The sequence below is a fragment of the Barbus barbus genome (assembly GCF_936440315.1).
Source record: "Barbus barbus genome assembly, chromosome: 33".
Taxonomy (NCBI): domain Eukaryota; kingdom Metazoa; phylum Chordata; class Actinopteri; order Cypriniformes; family Cyprinidae; genus Barbus; species Barbus barbus.
In genome coordinates, this window is record NC_136761.1 from 13,382,991 (window position 1) to 13,405,173 (window position 22,183).

The following is a 22,183-nucleotide window of genomic DNA, read 5'->3' on the forward strand; positions in this document are numbered from 1 at the left end:
TGTTGGATTGACCTTTCTTTTTTAGATTTGAGTGTGTGTGTGTTTCATAACATTTGAAAAAAATAAACCATTATACAAAGTCATCAATATTCTATCACCTAATTTTGGAGGTGGAAATGTTCTGCATCTAATGGTAATTTTGTGTTCTGTTTCTTTGATATTACAGCCTTACAGACAAACATGGGGAAGATGGGGAAACCTTTCATTCTCATTTTTGCTTTTTTAGCTTCTTGTGAGTATCTGAGAATTAGTCAGTGTTCTTATAATTTATCTAAAAGTTGTGGCTTGTTACACTGTACTAGCTCAAAGTCCAAATTCAGTAATGATACAGTCTTAAGTGGACAGAAGCCAATGTGATTACATTTTACTGTCATTTACAGAGGAGATTCACAAATTTACTTCTTTTTGTTTTCTTATGACTCACATGCTGGTTCATGTTTGTGTTTTCTGTAGCGTATTGTAATTCTGTCCCTTCGATTAACATGGCTCTGGAAGAAGTGAGTGAAGATGTTCCAGTAGGTCTGTACATCAGCCCAAATTTCAGTCTCAACTTTTTTGTTCAATCCAATTTTGCATTTTTGTATGCATGAATGTAACGTTTTCTAATGTATTCCCCATCAGGTGAATTTGCGTTTCAAATCAAAGCAACTGATCCAGATGGTGACACTCTAACATATGGTATCGCTGGGGCAGACTCTAGTCATTTTGCCGTCAACAACATGACTGGTGAAGTCAGAGTCAACAGTATGCTGGACAGAGAGGTATTTTTTTTTTTAGGATTTTAAAAGTCTGCCTTGCATTCCTGAATTGACAAGAAGGAACAATAGTTGGGAGTTATGAATTTTAAATCATTTCCACAACAATTTTTGTTACAATTACTCTTCATAAAAGACAGTCGGTTAACTTTGTGTATGTTTATGTGTTTTCTTTTTTCAGATAAAAGACCTCTTAAACATAGAGGTTGTGGTGAATGATGGCGTTTATGAAGATGTAAGTTGGATCTACTGGATGTTTTACCATGTTAACTTTCCTGAGTCCTAACATGTCTTTCTATCCTTTTAGGTGTCAAAAACGGTTTATATTGCTGTTCTAGATGCTAACGATAACGCTCCAATATTCCAAAATCTGCCCTATAATGAAGAGGTTCCAGAGGTGAGTGAGCCTGTTATCCTTTGGTGTGTATTAAGGATGTAGGCCTAAATATGGATGCTGTAACTTCTCAACACCTTACAGTTTTTACATTGAAGGAATAATTCACCTAAACCCAATAATTATGTTGTTTAGTCACCTCCTGTCTTCCAGAACAGGGCGTTTGCTAGGGTTCAATTTTTTTTTTAAAGAAGTAAAATATTATGAAAGGACAAAATAGGCTAAATACGGCTTTGTATTTATTTAATTTCCTGAGAACTATAGACTAAACTCTGCATAGTTGTTAGCATAGATGTTAGACATAAGTTCTCTATTTCACCAAACAGTTTTATTATTATTACCTTATCAGCTGAAACCCTCTGATTGACAATAGCCCACCTATTGGCCGAATAAGGTACTGTTATCAAAAAATTTCAAAAAGTTCTGTGCTCATGCCACAGAAAAAAAAGCAAAGCAGTGAGAAAGGCTGCAAAAAAGTAAGTCATAAAACACAGGTGTGAGTGAGGTTCTTTAGATGTATTTTTACTGAGAAGTAAAAGAAGACAGCTACTGAAGCTGCAAAGTTAAAATATATATATATATATAAAAAAATAAAATAAATAGTATCATAGTAGCCTCATAAAAGCAGCCAATATGACTTGAGTACTGTATTTCAGTATAAGTAAAATTTATTATTAATTGAAACATTTTCCCTAGTTCTCCATTCTTTGGTCGGATCGTTTTAATGGTCACTGAGTCAGTGTCTTTAGCTTGAGAACTGTAGCCTGTATCTGTCTGCTATGTAAATGAGTTATGATTTTGTGAACTGGATCTGGTTGATCCGTGATTCAGTCATAGGTTTAAAAAAGAAAAGAAAAGAAAAGAAGAAAAGAAAAGAAAAGAAAAGAAGAAAAGAAAAGAAAAGAAAAGAAAAAAAAGAAAAGAAAAAGATGCACTGTAAGAAAAAAAAAAAAGTTGAGCAAACTTAAAAGTTTAAGGCAACCAGCTTCAGCAGATTTTTGAGTTCTCAACTTATTTTTGTAGGAGATTTTTTAATTCTCTCAACTTTTAAGTTTAATAAACTTAAAACAACAAGTTGAGAAAACTCAAAAATCTGCTAAAGCTGGTTGCCTTAAACTTTTAAGTTCTCTCAACTTTAGATTTTTTAGAGCACTGTACATTTACAGCACAAAACAAGTACATTGTTGTACAAAATTCTACATCTTACGGTAGAAAGTAAAACGAATTTAGTTTAGGACAACATGAATTCTATGAGTAAATGTGTTATTTTGGGCGAACTAATCATTTAAGAGGTGTTAAGATCTTCAGGCTGTGATGGTGTTGATCCTGTGTTAATGTGAGCTGGGTTAATCTGCTCCAATTTAACTTTACTCTCAGTCTGAGTCTGAGTGTGTGTTTTTTGTTTTTTTTAGGATAGTTTGAGCTGTTTCATCACATTTATGTTTTTTTTTTTATTCCCTCCTACAGAACGCACCTGTGGGCACTACACTGTTCAGAGCAAACGCCACAGATAAGGATTTTGGCACAGCTGCTATTGTGACCTACAGAATTGATGAAGTATGTTCCCTTCATGTCATAAATTTCATTTTCACCTTCACATCTCACTTTAATTGTATTCATAACATAGTACATTTGTCTTAGGTGACACCAAATGACGGGACAAGCCTATTTTCAATCTCTGAGACTACTGGAATTGTTCTCCTGGAGGAAACTTTGAGCTTCACTGACAAAGGTCCTTTCTATCAGATACGAGTCATTGCATCTGTGAGTAGTTATTTATGAAGTAATCATATTCAGCCAAGCAATGGGCTGCTTTTTGAATGAGGGAAAATATCTGTGTATGGAATGTACAGTTAAAATAAGATGCATAAAAACATTGAGGTATTTCAAAAACATTTTCTTTAAAAATAAGCAAAAAAAAAAAATCTACAAACATGCTGTTTACTGTGTAATTGTCTAAGTGTTCATTGGTTTCGTCAGGATGGTGGTGGGCCAGAAAATGGTGTCAATGTGGTTAAATCGTCATCAGCAATTGCATTCATTACGGTGAAGGATATGCCAAATCTCAACCCACAGTTTCTGAATTTACCTAACCTTGCTGCTATTCAAGAGAATTCAGCTGTGGTGAGTGTTTTTTATTATTATTATTAATTATGAATTGCTATACTGCTCTCCTGCTGAGTCACAATGCAAAAATCAATGCTAAACGATGCAACTATTACAATTTTTATTTTAAGTTTTTTTTTATATTAGTTCATTGTAATATTAATACATTTCAGTTTTGGTACTATTAGGGCACCGCTTGGTGTCAAATGTAAAATATTAATAATATATATACATATATATAAATAAATATATATAATGACCTCTCACATTTGAGTATCTCTGTACACTCCATCTCAGGGTACGTCAATCCTTACTGTGAGAGCCAGAGATCCAGACACTGGGGTCAATGACCAGATCCACTTCAGCATTGAAAGTCAGTCAATTGGAAATTTTATTTTAACATTACACTTTGTAATGTTTTTTTTTATTATTATTATTTTTATTACAATTGTAAACAAAATCACAAATGTGATACTCAGTTTTCTTTGTCACTAGTGATTAAGATATAGTAAATAATATTCGGCTGGTCATGTAATCTCAATGTGCCAGCCACCATGAGAAGAGACCACCCTTATGTAGAATAAAACTGCTTTTTCTAGGCCACTTATGACTTTTTGTCAATATTATTTTTCCTGTAGGTACTAATGCACCAGACCTGTTCCAAATCAATGAAGTGACTGGTGACATATCTATCAAAACTGTATTTGACCGTGAAGAATTACTAGATATAGATGCTGTTGTAATTTTGGAAATAAACGTGAGTTTACGGACTAATGAATTTAATTGTATCCTGTTATTATTTTAACCTATGTAGTAACTATCATAAACTATAAATTTCATGAACATTAATTTTGTGATATGTATTTCAGGCAAGTGAAACAAATCCTAATGTGGATGGAATTACTGCAAGCACAATAGAAGAACTACAGATTTCTATTGGAGATTTGAATGACAATGGCCCTGCATTTTATGAGTGTGAAGGTGAAACTGAAAGCTGCACACAGAAAGACAGCTTCATAGGCAAAGTTGATGAGGGTTCATCTGCAGGACTGTCAGTAAATGAACTGAATATTAGAGTCAAAGATCCAGACCAGGTCGGTAATTACAAATTTGCATGGTTTATTCTGAGATTAAAAAAAAAAAAAGTTTTATGAAGATTATTTCAGTTTTTTCCAATGTGTTGATGATTAACTTGTTTATGATCCAGGGCCAAAACAGCAGGTTCAATCTCCGTCTTGAGGGACCGGATAAGGATGCATTCGCTGTCAGTCCCAGCACTGGGTTGGGAGAAGGTTCTGTACAAGTGATAGTAAAAGATCCATCTGCTGTTGATTATGAGAAAAAGACAGTAATGACTGTTCAGGTTTGTATATGAGGGTGTGTTTCTGGAGATTTACACATATGATAACCGGTCCAGTAGTTTGGACTATGCCAAAATTATCCCATTTTAGCAAAAATGACTTTGCCTACTTTTACGGTGATTACAGATATAGAAGAACATGTCAGTCACAAACACATGGGACATCTATCTATCTATCTATCTATCTATCTATCTATCTATCTATCTATCTATCTATCTATCTATCTATCTTTTCAGTAGACAAAATTATAATAGAATGCATTTTTAATACTTTGTTATATCTCACCAGATTATTGCTGAAGATGCCAGTGCAGACTTCACCTCTACGGCCTCTGTCACTATTAACATCAATGACAAAAATGACAACTTTCCTAAGTTTGAGGAGGATGTTTATGAGTTTTCTGTTGATGAACACTGTGATGACGGAAGAGTTGTGGGCACCATTACTGTAAGTGCATCTTCTATTTACTCACTTTTCCTTTTCATGGTGAGTAAAATGGATTGAGCTGACACTCACTAATGTTCTGGTTTGACAGGCAACAGATGAAGATGCCTTAGATGAAGGCAAACTCACTTACAAATTGATGCCCGAAAACATGTATGTTGTACATTCAGTCTGCTATCATTTGGTTAGGACTAAATACTCAGTTAGTTAGTCATTGCAAGTATGAAAATTGCCATATAAAAGACTTAGGATTGTCATTTACTTTCTTTTCTTAAATTGACATCAGGCAGGAGTTATTCGATGTTCAACCAAATACTGGAATTATCTTTGTAAAAAATGGACAGAGTCTTGACAGAGAAGGCACCAATTCCTACTCACCCACCCTACAGGCCATAGATGTAGCTGGCAATATTGGTACCACTGTTGTGATGATCGATATTCTGGATATTAATGATAAGCCACCAGAGATGAACCGAGAAATTTATGAGGCCTATGTACAAGAGAACCAAGTGTTTGAGCTTAAAATCCAGGTAACTTTATGAATTTAATGGTGATTGAGAAAGCAGCACAGACATCTGAAATAATGAGGAGAGATTTTGTGAATGTTTTGCATGCCACTGTTACTCATGTAAGTAGTAGAGCATAGTGCTGGCAACACCAAGGTCATGGACTTGATTGTCAGGGAAAAAACAGAAAAATTGTGTACCTTAAGTTCATTGTGAGTTGCTTTGGATAAAAGTGTCTGCCAAGTAAATAAATGTAACGGAAGTATCTATGTCTTTAATTGAAGACCGATTTTTTTATTTTTGGTAGGCTGTAGACGGAGACGACCCAAATACACTAAACAGCCAAATCCATTATCGCATTGACAACGAGAGCTCGTTCAGTAGTAACTTTATCATAGACCAAGAGAGTGGTTTGCTTAAAAACAGTGGTCTTTTGGACTGTGAGGCTATTGACCCTTCACTAGACGGTGTGATTGAGTTGGTGGTGATCGCTTCAGATATGGGCACACCATCCCTGTCCTCCACAGCCAAAGTGACCATCAACATTGGGGTGAGTATGCATATATATATTTATATAATTAGAGATGAATTTTACCATTTACTGATGTCTTCGTAATTATATGTATACATTTAAATGTATATAAATTTGTATACATTTATATAAATTTATTAAAATAGATTTAGAGATATATCAAAGTATAATTCATTAATTTAATTAAGTAACTTCTTTCTTTCTATTTTTCCCAGGATGAAAATGACAATTCTCCACAGTACCTTGATCCTGCTCCCTATGAATTTAAAGTAAAGGAAAGTGAAAAAGGCAAGTAACCTATGCTTTTTCTGAACAAATTTCATTATGATTTTAAGTAATTGTTGAGAAGATTTTCAGAACTGGATAATTATTTAAGAAATATGAAATAAAAAAACTTGACAACTTTTTGTCTCCCGTCTGTAGGCATATGGGTTGGCTCGTTGCGGGCTCACGACGCCGACCAATCAGACTTCTATAACCGTATCTTCTTCAGCATTACTGAAGGCAGTGTTGGAAGTTTCATAATATTTTCTGAGGCCATCAGTGAAGGTTACAGGGGAAACATCACTGTTGATCCTGCTGTTGAGCTGGACTACGAAAGTGACCGGAAGACATATGATCTAACGGTAGAAGCCTCGGATTTGGGTGGGGAAAAGGCTGAGACTACAGTCAGAGTAACAGTGGTTGATGTGAATGACACTCCACCTGAATTCCCATCCAACATGGTCCTGGATGTAAAAGAGAACAGCACCTTGTCAATGCCTCTGGGCACAATCGAAGGCAAAGATGTGGACACTAAACACCGTTTAGAATATGAGCTTAATTCTACTGAATGTCAGTGCAGTGGCACCAGAGGTCCATGTCCCGAAGAGTGGTTCAAAGTTGAGCGTAACGGTGATGTGATAACTAATCCTGCCAATGCTATTGACTACGAGAAATGTGATAAAGTGATCTTGAATGCCAAGGTGGTGGATGTTTTAACTGAGAAAAGGAGTGACAGTACTGAAGGTGAAGTTTTTTTCTTTTATAATATGTTCTGTTGTTAAAGGAATAGCTCATCCCAAAAATGTTCCAATTCGTACAATTTTTTTTCATGATTGGAGCACAACAGGTGTGTTTTTTTATATAAAAATGGGACGGTCCTTTCAAATGACAATTTTACATTTCTGGTCACAAATAGTCAAACACAATCATTTATGTGACACGTATTAGATATAAGTGATTTAAAATATTTACACTTAAATTGAGAAAAATACAGGACTTGGACAGCATGAGGATTAATTATTATTGTTATATTTTCCAAGTTCCTCACTCAAATTAACCAGTACCTTTTGTTCTTTATTTATTTGGTCTTTATCATTTTGGTCTTTATTGAGTGCATTGAATAATAAAATATTGTTCGCTTGCTTGTAGGAATTGTCACTATTAATATTGTGGATATCAATGACAACGCCCCAGAGTTTGTTGTCTTACAGGACTTCTATGGTAAACAAAAATTATATATAAAAAAACCCAAAGAAATAAATGATTGTCATATAAGCAAATGAATAATGTTTATGCAAAAGGTTTGAACATTTCTGTTTCTCTAGTTGTAGTCATTGAAAAAGTTGAGGTGGGCACATCTGTCGGCAGAGTTTATGTAAGTGATAGTTTACTTATTGACAATTCGAGGTCATTTGAGGACTTTTTTGTTACAATATAATGTCTTTGAATCTCGATAAAGTATTTTCAGCGGGTTTGTTTCCTCTTACCATTTTAAGGCCACAGACAGAGACACAGGAGAGAACAAGAAAACCAGATTTGAAGTTACCAAGGTGGACTTTGTCGGCAGTGAAGGGAATTCCTCAGAGAGCTTGTTTCTCTATGCTGACAATGCCAATCAGGAAGATGCTGAGGGAAGGTTTAGTGCACATATACGGTGAGAAATTCAAGTTTCTAACCTGTTTGTAAATCACGAATAGGCTTAATCTGCTGTGATGCAATGCGTTTTTTTTATAAAAAATTATTTGTCTGTCCATACTGAAGGCTGAAATGCTGTGTAAATTAAAACACAATCAGAAAATAGAAGCTATTCAGTGTGCAACAGTCAAAATGTCGATGTGGCTGGTTACACACAAAAGGAACTAAACTGGAATTAAACAAGCAAATGTCTCTTTATAATGTCCAGGTCCCAGAAAGCAATGGATAATAATAAAAGAGGAAAGTTCATTGTGCAGGTGAAGGTGTCTAACCCTGATGGTCTCAGTTCCACCTCTGTGGTTGAGGTAAGGCACTTTCACCCCTACAATATATTATTAATTCATTCAGTCTTGTTTATTTTGCTCATTTTCTAATTGCATTGTTTTGCAGCTTCTCACAGTTGACAGCTCCTACAGAGTCAGCCTAAGATTTAGTGCATCTGTGGCTGAAATCACTGCGAATTTGCCTCAAATCAGAGCGTAAGAGATGCACTTTAAAGTTGTTTTGAATGTATTGATGCATGAAGAAGTGTTATTTTAAAGGACACTTGGAGCATGATTCATTATTATTATTTATTTGATGTTATTTTAAAATTCAGGTCAAAAGGAGTAAACGTGTGTGATATTTTTTTACAGGATTCTGATAAGTGCTACAAAAGCAACGGTTGAATTCTTCAATGTGTTTAGTGAGATACTTGATCAAAGGTATGATTCAACCACCCACGTCCCCATGAATATATATATGTATAGTAAACTAAATTGAATCTCACCAGACTCATGTAAGCCTGGAATATCTGGATTTTTCATTTAGCTCCTGTTATAATAAGTATAATCCAGCAGGTGGCGTGTAGACTAATGTAGAATCCAAGTCAGTTAATATTTTGTCTCCCAAAGAGATTTTTTGTCTTGTCAATCAGTGCTACTGTTATTAAGCAAACATTTCCTTTATATGGCATGATTACAGGAAATTCTGGATTTAATTTTGGCAAAAGACCAGCAAAACATTATCTCACTGTAAAGAGATTTCAACTTAAAATTTCAGAAAAATTCAGCAACTAATCTTAAGTTTTTATTTATAATCAGCTTGGTCGTACAAGTCATTTAAATTTAAATTATATTAAACTGACTTTAAAAAAATCAAGTTGAATCTCATAAAAGTTTTTTAAAAAGTTGAAATTGCTCAACTTATTTTGACGAGTTAAGCTTAAAACATAGATTGCCATGACTAACTGATCATATCATATTTTTATATATTTACAAACTATTTTTTTTTACTGTTCAAGGGAACCAAAAATTTTCATAATTTACTCCCCAAAACCTGTATAACTTTATTTATTCTGTGGAATATAAAAGGACACATTTTAAAGAATGTTCAGTGTTGTTATTGTCATTGGTGGACAAAGTACACAGATCAAGTACTTGAGTAAAAGTACAGATACGTATAATAAAATATTACTCCAGTAAAAGTCAAAGTACTGCTTTTTAAATTTTACTCGAGTGAAAGTACAAAAGTACTCATTTTTTTATGTACTTAACTAAAAAAGTACTGATAGATTTATTTTGCAATTTTATGTAGACTACTTAATTGAATTTTATATTAGCATATTTTTATAATCCTACTGCCCAAAATACCTGTAATTTTCCCAAAATGACCACTATATTGAGTCAAGATATATATATATATATATATATATATATATATTTGTTGTTGATATGGACTACGTTGATAAGAGTGATGTAGTGATGTTCACTGTGAAGCTTACACTGCGATGTACCTGAGAGAAAACAGATTTGACCGTCTAATTTTCCCCAGTAAGAAAAAAAGTGTTTTAAAACTTCTTGTTTTGCAGAACGTCAGTTATATATGACATGAGAATTAGGCCTGAAGTTAGGAAGAACATTTTAAGGAAAATATAATTATATTTTCATGATTTTTTTCTTCTCAAACCAGTGGTGTAAAAACACCCCTGGCCAAATGCCCCCAGAGGGCATCACTTCCCACTCTGATAATTACTGTAGTTACTGTGTTCTGAGCATCACATCCTTTCTTTTTACATCAGATGGAATCTATCTAGGTGGCTGAATAAAAATATTTGGACTTTATATCAAAAAATTTCCTCAATTTAGCACCAGCAAGCTTGTTAGCTAGACAGTTAGCATTAGCTAACAATATTTACTTATTTTCAGTATGGTTATGAATAAACATTCATATCTGTCTGCTCGGCTCGATGATCTAAACAATATAAAAAATTGTACTGTTGATAAACAATATAAAAACAGACGTCACATAGGGCTAAATGCATAGCAATTTAATAAAACTGCTACATTTACAGCAGCGGGGAATATGAACGTGCATGAGTTATTTTATTTAATCTGTGTTATTTTAATGTTTTGTTTTTTGACCTAAAACATAGAGACACTGACATTGATCTGTGTGCATTCAAGCATTTCAGTGGGCCTAAATAGATCACCCTTTATAGCAGATTTAGTTCACAAACAACTGACAGTTTTGACTTAAATATGATTTTCAGTTACAATAATTAATACTAAAATTCGACATTAGTAACTTACTTTTAGCAGCATCAGTAGCGCGCGGGCGCTCACAAGATCTCCAGTGTTTACTTGTGAGTTCAGTTCACTGGAGACTCGCTCTAAACGGATCATTTGAATTAGTGAGTTGAGTTCACTGGAGACTCGCTCTAAATGGATCATTTGAATCAGTGAGTTCAGTTCACTGGAGACTCGCTCTAAACGGATCATTTGAATCAGTGAGTTGTCGACTCGAGAACAGCTGCAATTCGATCATTCCAATTCGTGAATGAATCGTTTGTTGCGTTTGCGAACCAATTTCACTGAAAATTGGTTCATTGAAAAGAATATTATAATATTATAATCATTGAAAATATTATAAGGTGTAACGATATGTTTTATGAAATGTAGTGAAGTAAAAAGTACGATATTATGCTTTGGAATGTAGTAAAGTTAAAGTAAAAGTTACTCAAAATAAAACTACTCCAGTAAATAAAATATAAAAAAATTGAAATACGTTAATTGAAATACATTTACGTTACATTTATGCATATGCCAGATGCTTTTATCCAAAGCGACTTACAAAAGAGGAACAAAAGCTTGTCAAGGTGTCAACAATATTCGTAATATACAATTCCGGGTTTATTTGACAACTAGATTATGAATAAATATATAAATACTAGATGAAAAACTAAGCTAAATCAATTTTTTTTTTAAAGAACTAATAAAAATGACAAAAGCACATAACAAAATTACTGTAATAGCATATAAATTATTATACAGTGACAGCAGAATTTATTACTTCCTTTGCAGAGCTGAAGAGACAACCATTTTGGAGGCTTATTTTGTGTTCCCAAATGGCACAGCTCTTAACTATGATGAAGTGACCTCAATCCTGAATTCAGAGGAGGTCTATACAGAATTTGGATACCAACTTACTCAGCTTGGATTTACTGGCATTGTAAGTAAAAATATATATATATATCCTCTCCCAACACTCCAAAAGTTAATCATGAAGGCTGAAGTTGTTGTTAATTCAACATGTTAAGCTTTACATAAAAAAAAAAAATGTTTATTTTCCTTACCAGTCAATAACTGTTACCGAGACTACAGAAGTCAATTCAGAGGTATTCATCATGATTGGTTTGATGGCTGCACTGGCGATCGTTCTTGTTGTAACAACCACTTCTCTCGTGTGCATCAGAAGAAAGTAAGATCTACTGAATTACCCATTCAAGTTTCAATGATGTTAAAGAAACACTTACTGTTTGGTTTGCATGATGCTCTTGGTACAGCTTATCAGTCTCTGTATTATACCATTCATTTATATTTTCCCTTATAAATAAATTGTAATATTTAGAGGGCTAAAATTAGCAACCATGCCTCTGAAGTTTGATGGGAAGGCATTGCCAGTCATGTGAGGTTTATATATATTATGCAGTAAACTTGCAAGATCCTGCCTTTCAGACCTGTTTCCAACATCAGGCATGGAGCCAGTACAATGGCATTATAGAAGACCCTGTAACCTCAGTCTGGGTCACAGACATTACCAATCTGCTAACCAGATTTAAAATAGCTCTCCTTGATGTGCACCCACACACATATGCACAAGTTTCTTCATCCTGTCAGCGACCGTATTGGATTTACAATTTAACACTGCTGGTCTCTTTCTACCCTTTAGCTACAAGAGGAAACTAAAGGCAGCCAAAGCCATGAATTCAGCAGCCACAGTGGTCATAGAGAATCAGAAAGCCGGCCCTGTTGTTCCTGGAACCAACAAATACACCAAAGAAGGGTAAGACAACATCAAGGGCGCCTAAAATACTGGACTGTTATATAATTGTGAAAGGGATTCAGCAGCAGGCTGGTGTGTGAGATTGTCTGATATGTATTCCACAGAGCAAACCCAGTGCTGAATATGAATATTGACACGGCCACAGATCTTGGCTTTGATGAAGATGGCTCCAGCGCAGACAGAGAGAGGTATCTTGACAGTTCACTATAAACTCTAGATCAAGGGGCATGTGACACTTATTATTAATCCTAGTAAATTATCAAACACTAAATCAACAGCCCTATTAGTTGCATAATGCATCGTAATTGTCTGGTCTCTCAGACAGTTTGTGATTTCATGTAATTACGTTGGACAGTGAGAGGTAACATTTCATCTTACTTACTCTGAAATTATCTAAACAAGATGATAGCATATTGCACAAAAACTGACTTCACTGTAAAAGATGAAAGCCACTGACCTACAATGGAAGTGTTTGCAAGCATGTTTATCTTGTCATGGAAGCCCTCATTCTGCCAATGAACTTAAATGGTTTCAACAAATCCATTTAAGATACAGTATGCCATTTGTCCAGGAACAATACTGTGGTTCTCCATGACAGATTGCATCTGTTTGCACTGATCTGTGGGTAATGGTAGATTATTAGTTTCAGTAACAGATTTAGTTAAATGATGTTGTGATGTTGGTGAACCCGTATTTCTCAGAATCACACTAAGCCATACTACATGCTAAATTAAGCATGTTTTTGATTTTATTTCAAGCTACGTAACTGGTTTGATGTCTCTACTGGTAACTTTTTTCCCCATAATGTCCCTCAAGTCTTTATACAGAAGAGTTACTTTGTGAGATTCTGATTATGTGTGTATGCTGTGTGTTTGTTCTGTTTTAGCCTTAATTCCCTGGACTACAGCATTGATATGACCATGACAGAGAAAGACACTATGCCAATGATGGTAAATATATTATTAAAATAAAGATAATATACTGTGGGGAGCAAAAGTCTGAGACCACTAGTGAAAGTCAACATAATTTGTGAAACAATGAACTGAAAAAATAACATGATTGAAGAATTTCTTATCATTTGTCGTGTTACCTTTTTGCTTTAGTAACAGCAGCACTCGAGCTGCATGAATTCCATTCCACGTTTGTGTAAAACTTGATAATCATGTTCTCCAGCATGATTTGAGGCATTCACATTGTCACTAATTTGCTTATTTGATTAGTGACAGATCTAAAATATTTCTTATTCCATTTTACAAAAAAAAAAAAAAACAGACTTTTTTTGATAGCAGACTTTTGAATTCCACACTATTTCAAACATATTTCAAATTCCTCTTATTGCGCAAAAAACATATTTTTCTATAAATGCTGGGGACACAACAGCAAAAAGACTTCATAAGTTCTTTAACTGAGTATGTTTTGAGTACTTACGTTTTCTGTTGTGTGGTAGGTAATTCATGAGGAAGAGGAGGATGATGAAAGGAGTGAATCTCCATACATTGAGCCTCTGGGTGCAGCACTTGCCCAGCGAGAAAAGAGGAGAGGTGCAGCCAGTCCCGGTCTCACTTTTGCAAACCCTTCCATAGACACCACTGATCTCTAACAGTCAGCCTCTGACCTCCACCTTTTTGCCATTTTTTTTTCATACGTGATTCTGCCAAAAAGGAGAAAAGACTCAATTTCACAATATATACCATTTGGACAAACTCTAACTTTATAAACAAGACATTTAACGTTAACCCACTTTAAATCACCAATGCATTTTGAAATGTAAGAGTTGGAGAAAAAAAAAAAATTATTAATCACATTGCACTAAAAAAAAGCAGTAATTCAAGCAGTATTTGAAGTTAAAGTTTACTTACAATATTCTCCATTATTTTCCATCATCCTTTTTTCATATTCTGAACTTTTGGATTCTCCAGTTTGTAATACCTGTTCCTTGATTGTATTGTTTTATCATACAAAAGAATGGAAATCTCTTAAAAAATTAATTATTCTTTTCTGTCTCTGAACAAAAAACCTAAACTGCGTTAACAGAAACTAAAGTAAAACTGCTTGTGTATCCTGCCAAATATTTCTTGGCACTAGTCTGCTAAGTTTAAGTGTGAGTCAAATCATATCCAGTAAAATAAATAAATAAAAATAAACTCATATCTTGATATGCCAGATTGGTGACCAGGATGTATATATATGTTAAATTGTATATATATGGTGTATTCTTATATGTTGTAAGTGCAGTCATTTGATAACATGTTCTGTGAATTTAAAAAATGAAATAGTTTTGGTATTTTGCTGTTATAAAATTTATCATGTTATTAAAGTGAGTCACAAATCAAGTTTGCTTTCCCTTTGTAGACATGATTTAATTACCAAACTATTCACTTTACAGTTCTCACAACAGTCACAAAACATCACAGGAAATGTAAGGCTTGAAGGTGTGTTCGTTACGGGTGTGCTGAGCTGAACTGCAAATACAAGACAAATCCATTTCATATTTACGAGGTTATACAAAAGCCAATAGAAAAACAATAATCCAAAACTCAAAGAACACCAAATATTTCACCATTGAAAAAATCAGAGACATCATCTATTACTTGTTGCCTGAAACACCAAGAATTTCTAGGGTCATATTTCCTCATACACAGTACTTGGTACTGTCACTCTATAAATGTATTCTACCGTTCCTTAAATATTCAAGATTAATTTATATATACATGTTTGAAATATATAAATATTAAAGGTAAAATTATTAGTGTAAAATATTGTAAAAGGGCACTTTAAAAGTGATCCTCACTCACCACAACAACATCAGGGTAGCACGGTCTCAACAAAAGCAAGCGAAAACACATTCAAAGCAACAAAGCTGGTAGAAGCCATTTTAAAATCAAGGGCAAGGAGAAATCAAGACGACTGTATTTGTGTATCAAACAAACCAAAATTGATGGTTATCCATATAGGGGGTTCTTGTGACTCAGTGTCAATACAAGTCATTACAAATGTCTTAAAGGGGTGTATCATTGAACAAAACCCAATCCTGTTCACATCCAAAGTGCACAAAATTTGGAAAGATTGTCTATTATAAGGGTTTAGACCACCATGCCTTCCTTAGTTTTCCTCATCTTGACGTGGTCTTGAACAACAACTTGGTCGCCGGATGTTCCTGAACAACTGGCGAAAATAATTCTGCCGACGCCTGCCACTCTGCACCGTCTTTTCTTCACTTTGTCCTTTGGCCAGGCTGCTTTCACCAAGGTCTGATGTTGGAGGAGGACTGGAAGGCATCGACATAGATGTTTCGGTCGAGTTTGCTGGCAGAGCATCTGTAGGAGAAGGCAAGGCCAAAGGCTGTTTCTTCTGCTTCTTTACCTGTTTCTCCAGGTGCTTCTGGATGACCGAGCCGAGCACTGCCACCTCCACAACCGCACCATACACCTCCCAAGTCATTCCCTTTTCGTCCCAGCTCACCTCCTGCACAGGATCTGGCACTTCTTCTGCTGTCACCCCGATCCGTGGTTCCGGCTCGGGAATAGCCTCAGGTGCGGTCAGAATGATAGGGGTCATAGGAGCCGTGGCGACTGAACGGAATTCCACCTGAAAGCCCACCTGCATCTCTGCATCTTTGCTCTGGGCTACATCTGTACTACACTTGTTTGCGAGTTTTCCAAAGGTGGTTGGGAAAATGAATGCTCCCGAGCCCTCTGGAGGAGTCATGGGGCTGGTGGCCACCGATTGGTACATCACCTCCAGGCTAACCTGGGTTTGCACAGTCTGTGTGCGCCCGGGCGACCGAGTCAAGGTGAGTGTCTCTTGCGAAGGCCGTCCGGCGTTCTTGGACTCAGTTGATTCAGTTTTCTTCAGTTTTACTTCCACATCTTCAGGCTTTGTGGGCTGATCTTTAAGACTGCAAACTTTCACTTCCATGCCTGTGGACCTTGCGTCTGTTTTCTGTGGGGTGCTTGAACCTTTGCTTACAGAATTTGTCTCGTTGCTACTATCCTCTGGATCTCCAGGCAATCTTGGTTCTTCATTGGTGGTATTCTGCTCAGTTGATATGTGGCTTATGACACTGGTCTTCTGGACTTGACTGACTTCAATCACATTCGCCACAACGATGGAACCATCAAGACTCTCTTCCTCAGTCACTCCTTCACCTTTAACCGAAGAGACAGACTCTGGTTCAGCAGGGCAGCTGGAAGCCTTCTGCTCCCCAAACTCCTCATCCTCCTCGTCCTCTAAATTACAGTCATGGTTGGTCACCAGTATGGTAATCTCCTGGTCCAGGTATTGTTGCCCAGACGGTGAGCATATCTTATCTGCTGGTTCCTCTGCTTGGTTAACACTCTCTTGTTGGCATGCTACCGCAGGTGGTTTATCGCTTTCGACTGCTGTTTGAGTGGAAGATAGATCCTCTTCTAATCGCTGCTCATGTGGAATTACTGACTTGATGTGATCTGATGTAACCTCCTGGTCAGGTTGCTCCTGGATGCTGCCACAGATCTCCTTTTGGACTGTGGTCCCTGGGTTTTCATCAGTTACGTTGTCGTTCATAAGGGACGGATAGTCATTGGTGTTTATACTTGTGCTGGTCCCAGAGCCAAGTTTCCAAACTTCACTTTCTGTCAGAACAGGACCCTCCATGGGTTCAGAGATGGGTTTGTGCTGATCTGGCAGAGGGGGAGTAGAACGTCTGAGCTTCACGGTCTCACGCCACTGATGGTTTTGCTGGGAAACATTAACATAAATGCATTAGTGCATTAATGCAGGTGCAATGAATAAAAAAGAGCACTTGACATGCATCAATGATGGCACACACGCAAACAGTCATTTTTGAAAACACTATACTAGATAAAATTCATTTCAAATCTGATTGTTTTGTAATGATCTCAGGCAATGAAAAACAATCATGATTTATGTGCTTGAAATAATTATAACATAAAATGACACACAAACTTCAGTTTTACAATACTTAAAGGAAGAACAGTATTGATTGCCAATAAACTGATTCCTCTTTTATCCCCCAAAACAAAGATCCAATTATATCATGGCAGCTGTCTGATTCAGTTCATCCACACACACACACAAAACTTTTTTTTTTTTTTTAAACTAGCAGTACCCTCAAAAAACAAAACTACGACGGCACATAGTGAGACCACTATAGAAAAACACCTCAACGACACATACCTCAACTGCTCGACAGATCAAACGCCGTATCCATATTTTCAAAGATTTCACAGCCAAAGCATATCTTCACACTCCGAGCTCCTCTTTTAGGTGCTGGTAATGATAATAGGCAGGCTATAGATGGTTTGTTTTCCAGAAGAATCTCAGTGGATGGTGGTCCTTGGATTTCACTGTGGCTGAGTACTGAAAGCTTCTGATTTTTAGTTTCCCTGGAAACCAGACTCAACCTGGCAGTGAGTGGTAATGAAATCACAAAGTATCTGTAGCTTTTTAATCAGAAGCAAATGATGGTGATTAAAATGCATGCGCCGAAAATAAATAAATAAATAAAACAATACAATAAAAATAAAAAAATTAACAAGGCTCTTATGTAATAATACCTCAAATTAAATACATTTACTATGGCAGACAAGATACTAAAAGGGTGCACCAGTAATGTCTTTGTGATCTCTGGAACAAAACATTTGACACAGTTTACTTTTTCTTATATAACAGAATATATATATACACAATGAACTTATGTTTTCATCATATTTTTCCCCACGAGACAGATAATAAGCTCAAGTCGTTGAATGTTCTCACATTTTCATTTATTTTCACATGAGAGACAAAATTAGTATAAAGTGGTGGATGATGTAGGTCACTATTCTGCTGCAATTATGTAAAAGACCATCTAATTAATATTCTTTCTGAATTTTAGTGAACTGAAGGCTGAATGGTAACAATAACATGGCTTTTTGGACTCATGCATGTGCTTGCACACTGGTCCATTGCACCTCACCATGCCATGGAGTGCGTTTTGGAGAGCTGTATTCCATGTTCTATGTTCTCACCATAAAAATAGAGGTCTTTTGCCAATCGCACGCTCCCACAGAATATTTGTTGCCTAGCAACCAGCCATGTACATGCAGGGGGTGGAGTGACTGTGTTCATGGTAATGGTGTGTGTGTGTGTGTGTGTGTGTGTGTGTGGGGGGGGTTAGACAACACATGCCATATTCTGAAAACAAGAGGATGCTATCTGTCATTGCAGGCGAATGATGATGATGATGAGGAGGAGGAGGAGGAGGAGGTGGATAGGGATGTAAAGAGAATGGGGATGTGGAGGTGGAGAATACGGGGGAGAGGGCCAAAAGTGCTAGAGATCAACTGTAAATTAAGTCACGTGAGAAACCTTTCCTCAGGATGACACTGTTTGACATTTGCGTCTACCACAGAATGAACACTAATGGGTACATCAACAGAATTATATATTTATTATTTATGAAACACAACAAGCAAAAACTGTTTTTTTCATGCATCGGCCAATTTTGAGATTTGGGCTTATATATATATAAACTTCGTGGAGCCCGTTGTTTTCGCTGACGAGGATCTACAGCCTGCCCCGGAGGCCTACGGTGCAATCTCCTTCAGCTGTGGGCTGTATGACGAAGATGTTTTGTCCACCGCAGCCTCGGAGTCAGAGGACTTACTGGCCGACACATGCGGACCTCTCCCTCCTGGCGGACAGGAGAGACACAGCTCCCTGTCCTACAGCGAGCTCTTGCACGTGGTTACTCGCGTGGTGGATAAGCTGGGGCTGGATTGGGAGGCGGACGCGGCCCAGTCCCACTCTAAGTTGGACGACCGTTTTTTAACTAGTTGTGGACCTGCTCAGCCCCGTAAACCGCTCCTCTTCTTCCTGGACCTCCACCAGGAGGTTTCGAGGTCCTGGAAGCAGCCGTTTTCAGCGCGCATCTCAAACGCCGCAGTCGCGGATTTCGCCACCATTACTGACATGGCAGGCCGTGGTTATGCAATGATGCCGCCGGTGGAAGAGGAGGCTTGGAAGTCTCATCCCGTCGAAGCCGTGTCGAGTCACGTTTATCCTCGTTGGGAAATCTTATTCGGCTGCAGGTCAGGCGGTGGCCACGCTCCACTCGATCGTGATGCTTCAAGCCTACCAGGCAGAGCTATTGAAGAGCTCGATGAGGGAGAAGGCATCACACCGGAGGCTGTGAAGGAACTGCGGCGGGCTACGGACTTGGCGCTACGTGCCACCAAGCACACCGCTCGAGCAGTCGGCCGTTCGATGGTGGGGATGGTGACGGTTGAGCGCCACCTGTGGCTCAACCTCACCGACATAAAGGACAAATCTTTTCTTATGGATGCTCCGATCTCCAAGGATGGACTGTTCGGAGATTCAGTCACCACTGTGGTGGAGAAATTCAGGGCAACGAAGCAACAATCAGCCGCTTTCCACCAGCTGATTCCGTGCAGGCCCAGGGAAATAGAGCGATGTCAGACACTGACGGCGCGCTCGCGCTCATTGTCTTCACACCGCCAATGGGGCACCCCGCGAGAAGAGCCATCACCTATGGCACCCCCTCGTAAGGATTGGGGTCCTAGGACTTATCCACCGGCTCGCCAACGCCAGCGGAAAAGACTAGACCTGAGCTTGATGGCAAAATCCTCTCGTCCTCAGGCTCCTAATAGCAGTTCCTGATACTTCTGCTGTTTGTCGGGGACTGTGCCCTCCACTAGAGAGCGCTGTTGGACCGCTAAAGCGTATCCATCCCTCTCACTGCAGTCCCCAGGCTCAAACTTTGACTGTCTTGTCGCAGAACGCGCCTCGAGCAGCATTAGAGCGAGCCACCACTCTGAGAGCCCCCTCAAACAATCTGCGCACTTCAGCCTTCAGGGTTCGAAGGACGGCCCAAGGGTCTGGCAAGGATGGCCCATTTATGATGGCCCACAAAGTTGCCGCTTCATTGCTAGCAGCGGGGCCCGATATGCATCCTGTTGGAATGAATCCTGCCGTAAACACGCTTCAGGACCCTATACAACGAAACACATCGACCTTAACACATGCAGTTCTCGTTCTTCGCCGTGAGTTTTCCATGCTTGGAAATTCTAACGCATGTGGACACATCACTGCCACAGACGGAGGTCTTGAGGCCATTAAAGGATTTTCGAGCCGCCTGGGAACGCCTGCCTGACATTTCGCAATGGGTATTATGCAGAATTCGTTACGGATACACCATTCAGTTTCAAAAAGGCCCGCCTCCTTTCAGCAGGATTCTTCCCTCGATTATGAGTTCAAAAGAAACCGCAGTGCTGCGACAAGAGGTGTCATCTCTGCTGAGGAAAGGGGCTATAGAAGAAGTACACCCCTCTCAGACGGGAGTCAGGTTTTTACAGCCGATATTTTGTTGTGCTCAAAAAAAAACAATATTGACCAATATTGGATTTATGCCGTTTGAATCTTGCACTCAGAACAAGCAAATTCAAGATGTTGACGGAAAAATCTATTCTGTCTCAGATTCAACCAAACGACTGATTTGTCACGATCGATCTGAAGGATGCATACTTTCATATTCAGATCATCAAGAGACACAGGAAGTTCCTCAGATTAGCTTTAGAGGGCAAAGCGTATCAATTTTCGGGTTAGCCATGGCTCCACGAACCTTCACGAAATGCGTGGATGCAGTTCTGGCCCCGTTGCGGCTCCAGGGCGTTCGTGTGCTAAATTACCTGGACGACTGGCTGATATTATTTGGCTCAAGAACACTCTCATCAAGATCTCGTGCTAAATCATCTAAGCAGCCTGGGCTTACGCACAAATCTCTAGATCTGGATTCTCGCGGAATGAGGGCACGGTTGTCTCTCCCGCTCGTTCAGTCATTTATGTCAAAGCAGGTCGTACAGTGATGGTGAGTTTGTGCCTCAGACTTTTGGGTTTAATGGCAGCAGCGTCCCTTGTAATCCGTCTAGGCTTACTTCACATGCACCCATTTCAATTGTGGACAAAAATTCAAAGGATTTCTCCCCGTTTTCATCCGCATCGAACGATTTCAGTGACACGGAGGTGTGTTCTCACGTTAAAAACTGGACGTCGTCCAAGTTTCTCCGAGAAGGAGCTCGACTGGGGGCCTGTTTTCGCTGCGAGACTGTCACTACGGATGCGTAATTAACAGGTTGGGGGGCTGTCAATCAAGGACGCCCAGCCCATGGAACATGGACCGAGGCACAGCGAGGGTGGCACATAAACAAATTGGAGCTGCTAGCAGTCTTTCTAGCTCTCCAACATTTTTCAAGACTGCTGAACGGCCGTCATGTGTTAGTCAACAGAGTGGTTTCTACGAGACGTTTATATGCCTTCAAATGGAAACTGTTTACTACTTCGTGTAGGAGTCGTGATATGGATCCATCTTACTGCCCCATCGCTTCAGTACTGGAGTTTCTTCAAAGTCGTTTTTCAGAGGGAGTAACACCAGCCACTCTTAAAGTATACGTGGCAGTTATATCCGCTAACCACGCGTACATAGACGGCATTTCAGTGGACCGTCATCCCCTGGTCTCTCGATTTATGCAGGGTTCACAATGGCTGCGGCCTTTCCGCCCTGCGTGAGTCTCTAAAGACAGTCCTCTAAAGAGAGTCCTATTGTTAGCTCTATCCTCCCTCAAGAGAGTTGGGGATTTACAAGCTCTTTCTATTTCACCATGGTGCATGGACTTCGCACCAGAATTGGTGAAGGTTTTGCTGCGACCAAGGCCGGGTTACGTTCCTAAAGTCGCTTCGAATCCTTCTCACTTCCAGCAGGTGGTCTTAGAAGCTTTCTCCCCTATGGAGTTGGGGTCAGAAAA

At 38.3% G+C, this 22,183-nt stretch overlaps 1 protein-coding gene across 1 annotated transcript; it reads left to right on the forward strand.

The window, feature by feature from the left end:
• Positions 1–482: 482 nt before the first annotated feature.
• Positions 483–13,980, forward strand: LOC306853319 (cadherin-related family member 2-like; the record flags this gene model as incomplete). The annotated part of the gene is made up of 29 exons (XM_079390636.1): positions 483–519; positions 622–761; positions 937–990; positions 1,063–1,152; positions 2,617–2,706; positions 2,791–2,913; positions 3,130–3,273; positions 3,553–3,628; positions 3,894–4,012; positions 4,125–4,349; positions 4,463–4,618; positions 4,905–5,063; positions 5,152–5,213; positions 5,347–5,590; positions 5,874–6,116; positions 6,314–6,386; positions 6,522–7,106; positions 7,512–7,583; positions 7,688–7,737; positions 7,859–8,016; positions 8,266–8,362; positions 8,448–8,536; positions 8,693–8,761; positions 11,399–11,546; positions 11,674–11,795; positions 12,267–12,380; positions 12,485–12,568; positions 13,267–13,330; positions 13,828–13,980. 29 exons carry the CDS (start codon positions 483–485, stop codon positions 13,978–13,980), a joined length of 3,840 nt encoding a protein of 1,279 aa, XP_079246762.1.
• Positions 13,981–22,183: the final 8,203 nt, after the last annotated feature.